The sequence below is a fragment of the Macrobrachium rosenbergii genome, chromosome 14, assembly GCF_040412425.1.
Source record: "Macrobrachium rosenbergii isolate ZJJX-2024 chromosome 14, ASM4041242v1, whole genome shotgun sequence".
Lineage (NCBI taxonomy): Eukaryota > Metazoa > Arthropoda > Malacostraca > Decapoda > Palaemonidae > Macrobrachium > Macrobrachium rosenbergii.
Window position 1 is genome coordinate 36,704,060 of NC_089754.1, and position 16,013 is coordinate 36,720,072.

General features: G+C 35.5%; 1 protein-coding gene across 1 annotated transcript in view; it reads right to left on the reverse strand.

Moving 5' to 3' along the window:
* LOC136845933 (dynein axonemal intermediate chain 4-like) overlaps positions 1-3,925 on the reverse strand; it is an 86,118-nt gene extending 82,193 nt beyond the window's left edge. Inside the window, exon 1 of the mRNA XM_067116434.1 lies at positions 1,561-3,925. Coding sequence (XP_066972535.1) covers positions 1,561-1,638 — 78 coding nt within the window. The 5' untranslated portion in view covers positions 1,639-3,925. The remainder of the gene's footprint in view (positions 1-1,560) is intronic.
* Between the last annotated feature and the right edge of the window lie 12,088 nt (positions 3,926-16,013).

The window sequence follows — 16,013 nt, forward strand, 5'->3', positions numbered from 1 at the left end:
GCTTCTGCTATAGGTCTAATTGGGTCTGAATATATTGGTATCACTGCTAGTGACCAAAGAGCCTTAGCATAGAAAGTCTTAGTTAATCACTATTTTCCCATCTCCTTAGCTCTATGACTAAAATCTCGAGCCAACTGAGAAACAATACAACTGGAATTAGTACCGGTACCAGCCGTCATGAGGCTAGGAAATTTTAACAGATGTCAAAAAAACCGAGTGTATTCCATCCCAACGGCAATTATCAATATCCGTACAGAATACGATTGGTCATAACTTAATAATTAATTGTTTATCATTAAGTTCAATTTATGAAGGCAATCTAGACTCATGCCTTACGACAAGATGCATGCTTGCAAGAAAACATTCTAGGTCTTGTGGTAATATTTCTGGATATTCCTAGTTGCATCCAAGACAGAGCTGACAAATGGATATGAGTTCAGACTTACCATTGGAATTTAGCGCTGTCCTTGATCTTATTAATAACAAGACTCCTGTATACAGTGTAAGCACTGCAATGGGGTCATTCATAGCCTTGTAATGACCAGTAGCATAGCCTAACTGCTGCTTCATGTTTTGACAGTGATATGAAATCTGACTATCACTCGAGAAACATACTATGGGGCAGCTTTTAACAACTGTATATCACGACTGAAAATTTTCAAATTTCAAATTGCGATAATATTGTTATTTATGAGGCAATGGCATTACATTTTTTTTCAGCTAAAGCTAATTCTACGTAAATTATGCCCACGTAAAAATGTTTGAAAAAATGGTATTACTCTCTGAGATACTACATTTGCAAGTTTATGAGGATTTGTCATTTTTCTTACACTAATTCCCCAATTCATGCACCAAAATGGGTTTTATCATCATGTTTTACGGCATAACACCAACAACACTTTGTTCGTATTGTTATGCTGTTTGACAAAAGTGTGAGGCAGTAATAAAAAAAATTCTATAACATCACTACTATTTGTTTTTGTTTCTACAAAATTGACTAGAAATTTCCAAAAACATTTTCACAAGGGAAATAAACAGCAGTAAAAATTAATAAACATGTCATGGAGTATGTTAAAAAGAATCGGTGCAAATCTGTGAATGATGATTAATAATGACTATGGTGATTAAAGCAAAAACTTCTCAAAAAACTAATAGTCACAAACTGTTCAGTAGCATTAATAACCATGGTGAATGTTCATAATGGTTCTAACCAACCAGTGAATAATAATTAACGGTGAAGATAATAGTGATTAATGAAAAATAAATTTCAAAAACTGATGTGAAGGCAGTTAATAAATGTTAATAATCAGGCATATGATAATAATACTCCTAGAAAACCTGTGAATAATGATTGATGATGAAGGTATTGATTAAAATTTCAAAAAATTTAATGTTATACTTATTTAATAAACATTAATAAATTTAAAATAATTCTAATAATAATCCTAACAAACTTGTATATAATGAGGAATGATAATGGTAATTAATGAATACCAGATAATCCTTAATGAATGAAAAAAAAAATAAGAGATGGACAATGAAAATAATGGTTATACTCACCAAAATCTGAGAAGTTCTTGTCTTGTTTATTTTTGTTGAGTAGTTAGTTGCATTAATCCATAGACAGTCAAAGGTCATCAACAAGGAGTTGGGGGGTGGGGGTTGCTGATAAGACTAGCCAAAAATTTGTATTTGTAGTAAGCTGGCACAAAAACAAGGACTTGGCTTGGTCTGCTGCAAGTCCATGGCAACAGAGACCCAGTCAACAGGGTTTGGCAGTCTTCATGGCAATGGAGGCCTCAAGTATTTTTTATTGCTCTGTGCCTTCTGTTCTTGTCCAGGGTGAGTTTACCGGTGCAGTACCTGGAATAAACTGGTAGAAGTTTCATGTAGTTATGAACACCCTGTTGATTTCCTGGGGTTGGGTTCCCTGTCCCTCAATTCCTTTACTGTTGTTCCTCCCTTTGGCAACTTTTCCATTGCAATTTGAGCCCTCATAGGCTGCCTTGCAGTGTGATATTTCCTTTCCCTTGAAGGTAACAGAGAAGCTCAATGTCCACGTCTTACTTTCTTCAGTCTTAGATCGCCACCTGTTGATGGGTTCCCTTTGAATACTTCTTCAGTTATGCTGTTTGCAAGTTACTGTCCCTGTAAACTACTCCACCTAACCTAACGTAGGGCATTGTAAATGAAAATAAATAACAGGGTTGCTAATTAACCTAGGGCACCAGGTCCTTACCTGGTCCCCCACTAACATAACATAAGTTAACAGGCTTTTGCTTAGTGCATGATGTTACTTTAAAAACCATCCATAAACATTACCTTAATCTTGCTCAGAACCTACATAGCTTATTATGGGGATTTTGGAATACATCTTGCATTTAACTTTTGCATATTCCGCTATCCAAAAAACTCAGGTTTCCCACTGTGGTCCCCATAATTGTAGCCTACTTATTTGCTACCATAATGAACATCAGAAATGTAAACACACATTAAAACTAACTGGTGAAACTTAGCCTAGAACAAAAGAACCAACCAGGTTTCAGCGTTGTTCATATACCGACATATCCACATGAGATTAAGAAAAGAAATTTCACAATAACACTCTGGGACAAACAAAACCGATATGGGGCCACACTTGCTTGACTATTGCTGCAAAAACAAAGAACTTAGAAAAGTCCAAATGGGTAATACTAGGCCTGTTCATCTGTAAATATCTCGGGGGAAGTTAAATTGCTGTTGATTTTCCAATGAATTGTGTAATATGCATATTAAAGAGACTTTATGTCAAAGTGAAAAAAAAAAATCCAATATCAAGGTCTGGTACTGGAGTAAAACAGACCTACTACCAAGTTTCGGCAGGGCAGACCAAGGTTCTTTTACGGTAAAGTAAAAAAAAAGAACTAAATATGAATGACTAGTATTAAAGTAAAACAGTCCTAATACCATGCTTTGTAGGCCGGACCAAGGTTCTTTTGCCTTTTAGTAACGTTAGCAGCCCATGTTCCTGGCCTAATAGCCATTCTTTTGCCTTTTAGTAATGTTAGCAGCCTATGTTTCTGGCCTAATAGCCTTTTTTCTTCTGTCTTCCTCATCAAGACAGGTTCCATTGTGCCTATGAGGGAGCCACTACTATTGGTAGTGCTAATATTTAATATTTAACTTCATAACTGATGGGAGTGATAGACTTGCCCACATGTAGGCTATGAGGCTGCTAGTGGCCATGGATCCTGGTCGTTCCGGCCTTAAGTCATTGAGGCCATAACATCCAAACCGGCAAACGGCCGAAATGGGTGTATACTGTGATCCCCGAGGGGTTAGTACTAAACATGGAGTCCCTAGGAGCTTCCGCCATGGATTAAGGCCTAAACTTCATATGGCCTGACGTTGTGACGGCCTTATGGGTTTACGGCCGGAAATAATACGGCCTAATCGCCCCGAACTCGTGGCCACAAGAGGATGGACCATCCTAATCTGTGTCACTATCACTAGTATCATCCAATGAGTCAGTCACTAGGCTATAGTCGTAATAACGGGCCTAACGCGAAATATTATCTCTTTCCACAGAGCTAGCCTGTCCCTTTACCTTTTCCTTCTCTCCAGTGTCGCAGCTTTTCTCTTCACTCTCACCTGTCATAAAACTGTCTATATAGCTCGCACTGTAACCAACATCTGTAGCCGAAAAAGGCCCAAAATCATTACAATCATCATCTGATTACGAAACATAATCGAGAAAAGCTTTATTAAAGGAACCACATCCAACTGATTCAGAGATAGGCCTATTTTTTCACATTAGCCCTATCCGTGGAATGCCTGGAAACATCGAACATTCGTATAAAATGTATGTGCAGTAATATTAACGCTCGAAAATTAAGAATACCAACGATAAATCGATAAAATTAACGGTTTACGCGCGCGATCCACGAATACTGAGGATCCGAGTTTCCGACCGCTGATTGGTTCTCACACAACAATAACAAAAGCGCTGATTGGTCGGAATGCTTCTCGGGGATACGAAATTAATCTCGGTGATAGATATTCCTTCTAACGGCTCTCCATAATTCTCGATGACAGTAATTATTTTTAGTGTCACAGGCAGTGTGTAGAATTATACCTTGTGCCTTATTTTTCTCGAATGTTTCAGGAGAGGATGAACTATACTTAAAACGGATGCACTGTACTTAATGATGTTTGGAGTTTGACATTACTTTGTTTTAGTTTACCTCCAAGCTTCCAAAATCACCTCACCAAAACCTTTTGCCAACACAGACTGGCACAGGTGTTGATGGCTCATGCTTCCTACTGCATGGGAATATTGTTCTTCCTGGTTGTCAGCAGCATCCCAAAATTCTTAAATTCTTATCGTCCAGACAAAATTTCCGGCAAAAATGTTACGATTTTGCCCATTATAAAAATATGTCCTATTCAGTCTTATTCCAGAACCATGTTTTTAATACTGAACTTACTCTAATAATTATTTTCTTAAACCTTGACTATTGACGCTCACAACTGCAGAAATTGACTTAGAAAGATAATGGGCAATTAAGACTATTTCTTATGAATTTTTGCTAAAAAGTAATAGTCTCTCTCTCTCTCTCTCTCTCTCTCTCTCTCTCTCTCTCTCTCTCTCTCTCTCTCTCTCTCCGTGTGTGTGTGTGTCACCGTCTTCTACGTAGTTCAGACAATATCATGGCTGATTATCCTCATTTGCATATTACACGAAGGGACCGGTTTAAGTTAAGCTTCTAGTGTATAATACCATAAACATTTTTATAATTTAAACAAGAAAATCAATATCTCTATTTTATGAATATAATTGCTGTGAGCTTATCATCCTAAATTATTAAATGATTATAATTTGTGACTATAATACGCAAGGAAAGACTGTACTTAGTAATTTTAAACAAATATAAGCAAATATAGATTTAGCTCTTAACATATAAATTTGAAAACATACTTAAGGTCTAACGGATGGAACACTAGATGATAAAAGCATATAATAAACATCTACTGTATAAATAAGGAAACTATAACAAATAAAAAAAAGGTATAAGAAACAAAAGGAGTAGAAAGTTCTGTAGCACCTGCTACCCGCGTCCACCGCTGTCAGCTTTGGGGTTTCTAGAATTGAAATGTTTTCGCCTCAGATTCTTTCATGAAGATGATTAAACGAAGCAGCGTCTGAAGCTGACAGATGCATTGAGATATCCTTCTTCAGCAAGGGGAAAATACTGTTAGTTTGATTCACTGATAATGTCTTCTATTTTGTTTATATATATATATTTATTTATTCTTCGAATTACGAATGCTTTAAGCACGAATTAAGGCACCGAAAAGTGGCTTGAATTAGAAAACGAACATTTATTTATTCTTGGAGTTGCGATACTCAAGTAATAATCTCTGTATTGAAAAGAAAGTGACCAAAAAATGTAAAGTAAACCTTACGAATTTAAACCACGTGGAATCAACAGTAATTTTCTTTTTATTTACTTATTAATTTAGTTATTTATTTATTCTTGGTGCTACAATTCTTTAAGTACGAATCTAGGTATAGAAAAGAAAGGTACTCTTGAATTATATAAAGCCTTAGGAATGAAAACCATTTGAAACTATTTGAAATTAACTGTAATTTTTTTTATTTATCAATTTATTTTTTTATTCTTGGTGTTACAGTTCCTAAGTACAAATCCCTGTATTGAAAAGAAAGTAGCCATAAATCATACAAAGAAGCCTCACGAATCAAAACCACTTGGAACTAAAATTTAAAACAACTATGAAAGAAGAAGAAGCTATTATTTACCTTCAGAATAAACCGCGTAAAACCTCCGTCTGACAATAAGGTCGTCAAAAGCTCCAAGAACCCAATGGCTTCTGACAGTTTCTTTATCTGTCTATTTTTCATTTGACTCCCAATGTCTCATTTGAGCCCAAAGGCGCTTCGAAGAGTGCATGCGTGTGCTTTTAAGTGCTCTTATCTAAAACACGTTTGTCAGTGTTTGAAGTTTAGATGATTCAGTATTAAAAGCATTCCTGCCGCAAACTTTTTCTACATGTATTATTATTATTATTACTATATTCTCATTCTTATTATTATTATTATTACTACTTCTTGTCATCCATTTGTAAAATATAAGAAATGCCTTGATTTTGTAAGGAAGTAAGGCAGATTTTGTAAGGAAGTAGTAAGGGAGATTTTGTAAGGAAGTAAGGCAGATTTTGTAAGGAAGTAGTAAGGGAGATTTTGTAAGGAAGTAAGGCAGATTTTGTAAGGAAGTAGTAAGGGAGATTTTGTAAGGAAGTAAGGCAGATTTTGTAAGGAAGTAGTAAGGGAGATTTTTTAAGGAAGTAAGGCAGATTTTGTAAGGAAGTAGTAAGGGAGATTTTGTAAGGAAGTAAGGCAAATTTTGTGAGGAGGTAGTAAGGGAGATTTTTTAAGGAAGTAAGGCAGATTTTGTAAGGAAGTAGTAAGGGAGATTTTGTAAGGAAGTAAGGCAAATTTTGTGAGGAGGTAAGGCAGAGTGCCTTGGACTGACCTGTAAACATTATCCATTATAAAGGCCAACGATGGAAAGTCACGAGTGAGAGTAATCTTTCAAGTATAATCGATTGATAGGACAAATTCATGATTCTTAAAACATATTAGCAAGGCATAAAACTTCTTTATTTCACATCTGTTATGAATTATGGTCTGCTATAGACTAATGAACAATGATTACAGTCATGACAAGAATAGGAATTATAACAAGAGGCTCAAAGCCTCGCGCCTTTCCTGAGTCATACTTGTAGGATCCAAACACCACCCACCCGCCCCCAAGAATAAGACCATGACTTCATCTTGGGTGATGTCACCCACCACTTCATGGGGTAACAAAGACCTTGCTGACGTCACGGCTTCCCGAATTTGTTTTTCCCTTTCTTCTCGCTAGACTTTCTCTTTCAGAAGAAAGCGAGGAAAGACAGAATCCTTTGGGTCTCAGAACCTTTCGCTCAGGGATAGAAACAGATTGCTTTCTGTTCCATGTTGCTTTTCCGTGAGCAAGCAGTAGTTTTCCTCTCCTTTTGCTCTGCTTAGTCTCGTTTATCTTCTTCTTCTTCTTCTTCTTCTTCTTCTTCTTCTCCTCATCCTCCTCCTCCTCCTCCTCTTCTTCTTCTTCTTCTTCTTCTTCTTCTTCTTCTTCTTCTTCTTCTTCTTCTTCATTTTTAATTTTACATGCTTGAGAAGCGACTCTGGAGAGGTCTTTAACCCGGGCACGGGCGTGACCTTTGAAAACTGCTGAGCACCAGGCTGAAAGCCATATGCGGATCGGCTAACAATGGAAGAGTGGGCGGGGTAAAACGGTCATCTGATAATAATTGTCACCGGGTAAATGATAAGTCCTTTTACTTCCCTTTTGCGAATCTATGAAATTCACACTTTTAATTTCGAGACGGGAATTTTATCTGTTTGTGAATGGGGTGAGTGAACGAAAAAAAAAAATGGAATAATTATATTAGATAAAGACATTTTATGCATAATTTACATGAGAGGTGAAAAATACGAATCAACTGAAATTCACACTTTTAGTTTTCTGAAAAGAAAACAATTGTGCCGGCTTTGTTTGTCAGTCCGCATTTTGTCTGTCCTCACTTTTTCTATCCGCCCTAAGATCTTAAAAACTACTGAGGCTAGAGGGCTGCAAATTGGTATGTTGATCATCCACCCTCCAATCATCAAACATGCCAAATTGCAGCCCTCTAGCCTCAGTATTTATTTTATTTTATTTAAGGTTAAAGTCAGCCAAGATAGTGCTTCTGGCAACGCAACAACACAGGCCACCACGGCCGGCTGAGAGTTTCGTGGGCCGCGGCTCACACAGCATTATACCGAGACCACTTAAAGATAGATCTGTTTTCGGTGGCCTTGATTATGTGCTATACAGAAAACTCGATTGCGCCGAAGAAACTTCGGCGCACTTTTTACTTGTTTAATCTAAAACCAGGAATTTTATCTGTGAATAGGGTGAGTGACAGGGAAAAATTTAATAATTACGTTAAATAATTACTTTTTTTATGCATAATTTTCATTGTTCCTTTATTCACTCTTTGTAATTTTTAGGAATTTCATCTGTTTTTGGTTGGGGTAAGTGAACGAAAAAAATGGAATAATTACGTTAAATAACGATTTTTTTTTTTGCATGATTTACACGAGAGATGAAGAATAGGAAAATTTTCCTTTGTCCCTTTATTCATTTTAGGTAATTGCACGAATTATATCTGTTTCTGGCTGGATTGAGTGAACGAAAATAATTGGATAAATACGTTAAATAATGACACTTTTTATGCGTAATTTACATGGGATGAAAATAGAAAATGTTTTCTTCTGTTCCTTTATTCATTTCTGGTAATTTTCAGTTACATTTCTTCTATTTCCTTATTCATTTTGGTAATTTTCAATTACATTCCTATTCTCTATATGTGATATGTAGTTACATGACGAAGGACAACGCAAGAGACCTCCTAACCTGCAGTAAACACAAGGTACTCTACCAGCATTAAATTTAAAACTCGCAGTCAAATTCTGCAACGGCTAACTACGGCCTATTGCATGTTACGAGTTTTCATCACTATGTTTTCTCTCTTACCTGTTTATTACTTTTCATTAGCTTTATTTTATAATGAGCACTGATAACACGGGTAATCAGCAAGGTCTTACGAGCATGCGTTGGTATGATGAAAAGTAGATATTATGCATCGTAAATAAAAAGAAAAATGCAGTAGCAAGCGCTATATTCAACAATTTTTTCTGCGCTCTCTCTCTCTCTCTCTCTCTCTCTCTCTCTCTCTCTCTCTCAATAGAGTTAAAAAAATTTCAGGTGTCTGGCAGAATGTTAAAATAAAAACTGCCGTTCTCTCTCTCTCTCTCTCTCTCTCTCTCTCTCTCTCTCTCTCTCTCTCTCTCTCTCTCTCTCTCTCAACAGAGAAAGAAAAAATATTAACAAATTTTGCTGCTCTCTCTCTCTCTCTCTCTCTCTCTCTCTCTCTCTCTCTCTCTCTCTCTCTCTCTCTCATCCTCTTTTAATGGAGAAAGAAAAAAAGAATCCCCAGAGTTCAAGCACCAACAATAATCAGATTTGCTAATCGAAAAAAAAAATGGCGTCTTCTGTTATGAGGTTGCATCTCAGACTGCCGAGGATTATCAAAAACGAATCCTCAGAGGCACCGGTTTAACATGACTATCAATTATGTCAACATTCCTCGCTCCTCTGAGTAGGGTCTGCAGCGAGTCAGTCACGGGCTTACTTGAGTATTTCCTGGTCTGCTGCTTTAGAAGAGTTTGTTTTGCCAGGACGTTAAACAAAGGTCTCCGTTGGTCCCTGGATTCCTAAAGTTTTGAAGAGAAGACGAAGAGGACAGTCAGTTGCCAGCTTCGAAATTGATGTTGTTTATTCTCGTTGCTGTTACAATTTTAGGAAAGAATGTCTTTGTAAATGCAATCGGGGAGACTTTCTTAATCTGGTTACCCTTTGTGTTCCTATTGAAATAATAATAATAATAATAATAATAATAATAATAATAATAATAATAATAATAATAATAATAATAATAATAATAATAATAATAATAATAATAATGCAGAAACAAATCCAGGGTTATGTATGGGTACAAATATATTTGAAAATAAATCTAAACATATTTATTTTTAAATATATTTGTACCCATACATAATTGTGGATTTGTTCCTCCATTTCAAGACTGACGCCACTATACTTATTTTTAATAATAATAATAATAATAATAATAATAATAATAATAATAATAATAATAATAATAATAATAATAATAATAATAATAATAATTTATTAAAAATCTCATAATCACACGAGTCACTAAAACGGTGAAGAAATCGATAATGACGTCAAAGTATATATATATATATATATATATATATATATATATATATATATATATATCAAGTAAATATATAACCCAAGAGCTTTCGAGACCCTGCTTGATTCTCCTTATCAGTGATTGATAAGGAGAATTGAGCTTGTTCTCGAAAGCTATCATTTTATATGTTTTTCTTATATATGCTGACACTGACATCATTGTGGATTTCTTCACCAATAATAATAATAATAATAATAATAATAATAATAATAATAGTAATAATAATAATGAGATGATGATATATATTTCCGGTTCATTATCAAAGAGAAATTTTGAAGAGATCTAAAAGAGAAGGATGACATTTTAAAAAATTTTACTTGAAATATTTATGAACGGAAAGTACAAGAAAGTCACGGTAAATTAACTGACCCTTTGACTCTCAAGGGGCAAGAAAAATCTCCAATTTCCTTCATTTTTACAGTGATCTCAGTCTATTGGAATTACTATTTTCAAAGGACGGCTTCACTGATTCCATTATGAATTAATATTTATGGTCTTCTAGATGACGTGTTGCTGATATTGGTATCTAAACTTTAAAATGAGAAATGGAAGAAAATGCTAGAGAAAATAAAACGTTACGTTATTGTTAATTTTGATATATGAATTCTTATGCTGTGAACTTCATACTATATATATATATATATATATATATATATATATATATATATATATATATATATATATATATATATATATATGTGTACATATATACATATATGAATGTATATAGATGTATATATATATATATATATATATATAATATATATATATATATATATATATATACATATGTAAGTATATGTAGACATATATATACATATATCTCTCTCTCTCTCTCCTCTATCTATATATATATATATATATATATATATATATATATATATATATATATATATATATATATATATATATATAACGCATCTCGTTTCTTTATAGTGTACTAACCTATTGCTTTGATCCTTTCAAAGAGAGAGAGAGAGAGAGAGAGAGAGAGAGAGAGAGAGAGAGAGAGAGAGAGAATTTTTATTCAATATATTGACAGATATTACTGCCGTAAAACAAATGGAAATTACTGGAAACTTACAATCTTGAGCCAATACCATCAACCTTTCATTTTTTAAAGTAATTTTTTCAAAAGACAAAGAACTTATCAGTAACGGAATAGTCCTCTTTACTCTCTCCATCAATTTCTCTTTCATCCTCAAACACGGCAATTCCTCTACAGGCATCAAGGCAGAAACTCTTGATCCTATCATCCCTGACCCTTCCTTCCCGTACTACAGGATTTTCCAGTGTCTTTAACCACTACCGGGTTTTGGGTGGGTCCTTGGTCATGGGGTCCTTGCCTTCCCGATTTCTTTCACGAAATGCTCACGCGATGGAGTCAGAGTTCTATTCTTGACTTTGCATTCACAGCATTCTACCGAGAGAACCCGGTTGTCTGACCTGCGTGCATTGTTGCCACGATCGACTGTTGATCAAGTTCATGCAGCGTTATCCATGTTCTTTGTAAAAGTGTTTGTCAGGGTGTGTTTTTCATTCAAGAGATACTGTTTTTTTTTTCTGAGCAAAATTGTTTTCATGAGCCGTGAAGTGCAGTCTTGAAAGGGTTTCTCTTGTCCACAAAAAGATTTTTTTCTTTTTCCTTGATTTGATTTTAGATGCTTTCTCCCTGCACTGTTGCAAATTAGGTTGGGCTCTGTTGTTATCAGAATGGAAGAAAAATAATTTCGAGATTAATAAGTAAAAAGAGATTTTTCTTTTTCTCGATTTTATTTCAGATGATACCTCTTCCTGCACTGTTGCAAATTCAGGTCTTTGTTGCTGTCAGAATGAAAGAAAGATAATGTCATGATAAAAAGAAAAACGAAAATAAAAAAAAAGAAGGAAATCAGAATTTCGTAAATATATTTCTCAGAGCAACTTTCACTCGCATTTCTTGAAAAAAATAAATAAATAAAAAATAATAACTTACTCTTAAATTTATATCCAACACACGCCCTGGCAACTGCAGAATTAAGAAATTACGTGTTGATTCTTCAAAAACAACTTAGAGGTGTCAGGAGATTAGCATTACTTCGTGAGCAGCCAATACGTTTCTTGCTCCGCCTAAGAAAGCAAGTCGTGACCAACGGCCCGTCCTTCTCTCTCTCTCTCTCTCTCTCTCTCTCTATATATATATATCTATATATATATATATATATATATATATATATAAATATATATATATATATATATATATATATATATATATATATATATATATATATATATATATATCTATTCTCTCTCTCCCTCTGCCTTTGTGTATCTCTCTCTCTCTCTCTCTCTCTCTCTCACACACACACACACACACACACACACACTTCATTTCTGCAGCGATAAACTAGGAATCGACACGGAATGGGAAGAGAAGAGAAATACCGATTCTAACAGTTTCTTACAATGGAAAGAATTCACATCAGTATAATATAAATTAACAGTTATAGTTAACAGTTATAATCAACAATTATAATTATCAATCATAACTAACAGTCACAATACATACAGGGAATATCAATGATAAACAAAGACGAATTTCTTCAATCATTTTCAAGACAGACTTTGCGAACTTTCTCGGAAGATCTTGTGAGTAAACGTACGGCTACTCGACGTCTCCCTCACTAAAATCGACGTAAAGAGTCACGAAGAGTTTTTGCGAGAGTAAAAACACACCAATCAGATCCGGCTGAAGACCAGATTTCATTCTGAATTGTCTTTTTGTTTCGTTTGTTGAATACAGTTTTTTTTTTTTTTTTTTTTTTTTTTTTGCTTAGAACGGATGGATCCATATGTTATACATCTGCTTCTTAAAACTTTTTTGGGGATGAATGTGCTTCTCCACCCGTTTTAGGGGGATGTGTATATATACTGTATATATGTGTATGTATGTATGTATACATATGTATGTAAGCCAACAAGCTCATAGTAGGATGTATGGATAGGAAGAACAGTCAGCTCATCATTAGTTCCTCACTGGACGGTCGATATCGTTCTCGGCTAGCACTGTGCTGGGCCAGCGTTCGATTCTCCGACCGGCCAATGAAGAATTAGAGGAATTTATTTCTGGTGACAGAAATTCATTTCTCGCTATAATGTGGTTCGGATTCCACAATAAGCTGTCGGTCCTGTTGCTAGGTAACCAATTGGTTCTTAGCCACCAAAAATAAGTCTAATCCTTCGCGCCAGCGTTAGGAGAGCTGTTAATCAGCTCAGTGGCCTGGTTAAACTAAGGTATGCTTAGCTCATCATTGACCTATTTATTAACAGCTGCAGTTCGGGATCACCCATATCCCATCTTTTCTGGCTGAAAAAACACAAAAATAAAAACATCAATTAAAACTTACAACGGAGCTTACCAAATTAAAATGCTTTAAAGATTGAAAAATGACAATGATAAAATAAAAATAATATATATATATATATATATATATATATATATATATATATATATATATATATATATATAAATTATATATATATGTATATATATATATGTGTATATATACTATATATATATGTATATATATACTATATATATGTATATGTATATATATACTATATATGTGTATATATATATGTGTGTGTGTGTGTGTGTGTATGTGTGTGTGCGTGCGTGTAAAGGGAGACTTGTACCTGTTTTTACTTATTCACGAGTTAATCCTTTTTCTTTACTTGAATGCCTTTTAAATGAAAAGGGAAAAATACGTTAACTCATTTCCGGAAGGACGCTAGTGTTGCCACTAGTAATGCTTAAGAAAACTGTAGGCTTTTAAGATTTAAGGTGTAAACAGGCATAAATGTAAATAAGAATCAGCATATGTAATGAAAAAATGCATAACATTACCAGCTTTTGTAAATATCGAAAATATTAAATGCGTATATTCATCGTGTAGGGTCAATATGAATCCTGATATAAGTTTATCTTAATCGACAACTTACACCACCAATAAAAATGACTGAACGTGTAATCGTTATTTAAGAAGGAGAAAGAACCCTAAATAAAGCCTTCAATTATAATTTCAAGTGGCACGTCCACCCATTACAGACATATTTGTTATAACCGGTTATAAAAGATGGGTCCCAAATTGTCAACATATTTCGGATTCGGGTCACCTGGCCCAAACAAGTTCACTGCCGCCGGATCAGAGAATGAAAAATGCATGAGATATGTAAGATAATAATGTTTGGTTAATTAATTTGGCTGCTTTTGTCGATGCTGAATAAGGCACGGTAACAAGAGAGCTTCAGGTCATACTGGTCCATAAACGTGCATTATCTGGAATAGACTGGTTTGTGAGGGGTGGGGGTTAAAATAGGTTGGGGGAGTAGAGTTGGTGGGGGAGAGGATGGAATTAAGGTAGGTTGAGGGAAGAGGGAAGAAGTGTATGTCGGGGTGGGGAGAGTAAGGTAGGTTGGGGTGGGGGAGCAGGGGGAACATGGTAGGTTGAAGTTGGGGGAGTAAAGTAGGTGGGGTGGGGTAGAGGGTGAAGCCGAGTAGGTTGGGGTGGGAGGGGAGGGGAAGTACCGTATGTTGGGGAGGTGATAGGGGAGAAGTACTGTAGGTTATGGTGGGTGGGGAGGGGAAGTACATTAGGTTAGGATGGGTGGGGAGGGGGAGTACATTGGGTTAAGATGGGAGGGGGGGGGAAAAAGAGGAGGTTGGGGTAGGAGGGGGTGGGAAGCACGGTAGGTTAGGATGGGAGGGGGGGAAGTAGAGCAGGGTAGGGCGAAAGGGGAGGGGGAAGTAGATTAGATTTGTGGAGGGGGAGGGGAAGTAATGTAGGTTGGGTGGGGGGAGCAGGGAGTAGTAAGGTATTTTGAGGTGGGGGAATGGGAAGTAGCGTAGGTTTGAGTGGGGAGGGGTGAGGTACTGTACGTTTGATGGGGGACGTAGAGTAGGTTGGGGGCAGGGTGGGGGGAAGAATGGTATGTTGGAGTAGGGGGGTGCAGTAGCGATGGGTGAAGAGTAGGGGTTGCTACGCACTGTCCCCCATTTAATTATGTTTAGTGTAGATAATGGGAGAGGGCCGTTATTTATTTATGGTATTTATTGCACAAGTGGATTTATGGTCATGTAACACATGTTCTTAACTTAAGCTTCCCCCTTTTTTTGTTTTTTGCAGGTATGTGGTCACATATGCCTTCCTACTCTGAGCTCTGCACTAATGCTTATTAGTTATTAGTTCTGTTATTAGTTCTGTCTATATTAGTCATTATTATTTGCTATTTTTAAAAATTTCTTTTTCTCATATGCGGACTCTATAGTTTTTGTAATCAGTCTTTGTTATTGTTTAATATATTTACCAAGGTTGTTTATTTTCTCATTTGTTATTTATTTGGTAACTTTACAGTTATCAGTTCTTGTTGTTGTTTATTGTGTGAATATATTTACCAGGTCATTTATTTTTTTTATTTATTTTCTTGTCATTTTTCCTCTCCGTTTTTAAATTTTGCAAAACTGGAAATCTTATTTTGTGGAAGACTGTCTTGTAAGTCAATGCTTTCAAGCAATGGTTGTGTCTTCCCTCTTGCAGACCAAAATCCACCTCACCATGGACACTGGGCGTGCTTGCCTACGCAATACCTACGAAGACCGGAGACCGGTATTGCCATGGGCTATGCTATGACCTATTCAGAGTGGAAAGAGTGGGCTAACTGTAGTTTCTGCAGGGACAGATCTGGGATCCTGATTCTTCCTTTAAACGTTTTAATGTTGAATATATTAATCGACCTGTTGTAATTATTGTTAAATTTTATCCGAATAACCAGTGTAAATTGTAAATAAAGATTTGAATTGAATTGAATTTAGCCTAAAGCGTCCACAACTGAGTTTTTTTTTTTTTTCGATGGGAGGTCCCATATATCCTTTGACTTACACACTCGTTCCCAGAGCAAAGGAGTTGTACCTTACTAAATGAACCTTGCGGGTTGTACACCTTGCCCAAGTGTAAGGTACAAGCAACTGCAATAATAATAATAATAATAATAATAATAATAATAATAATAATAATAATAATAATAATAATAATAATAATATTTTTCCG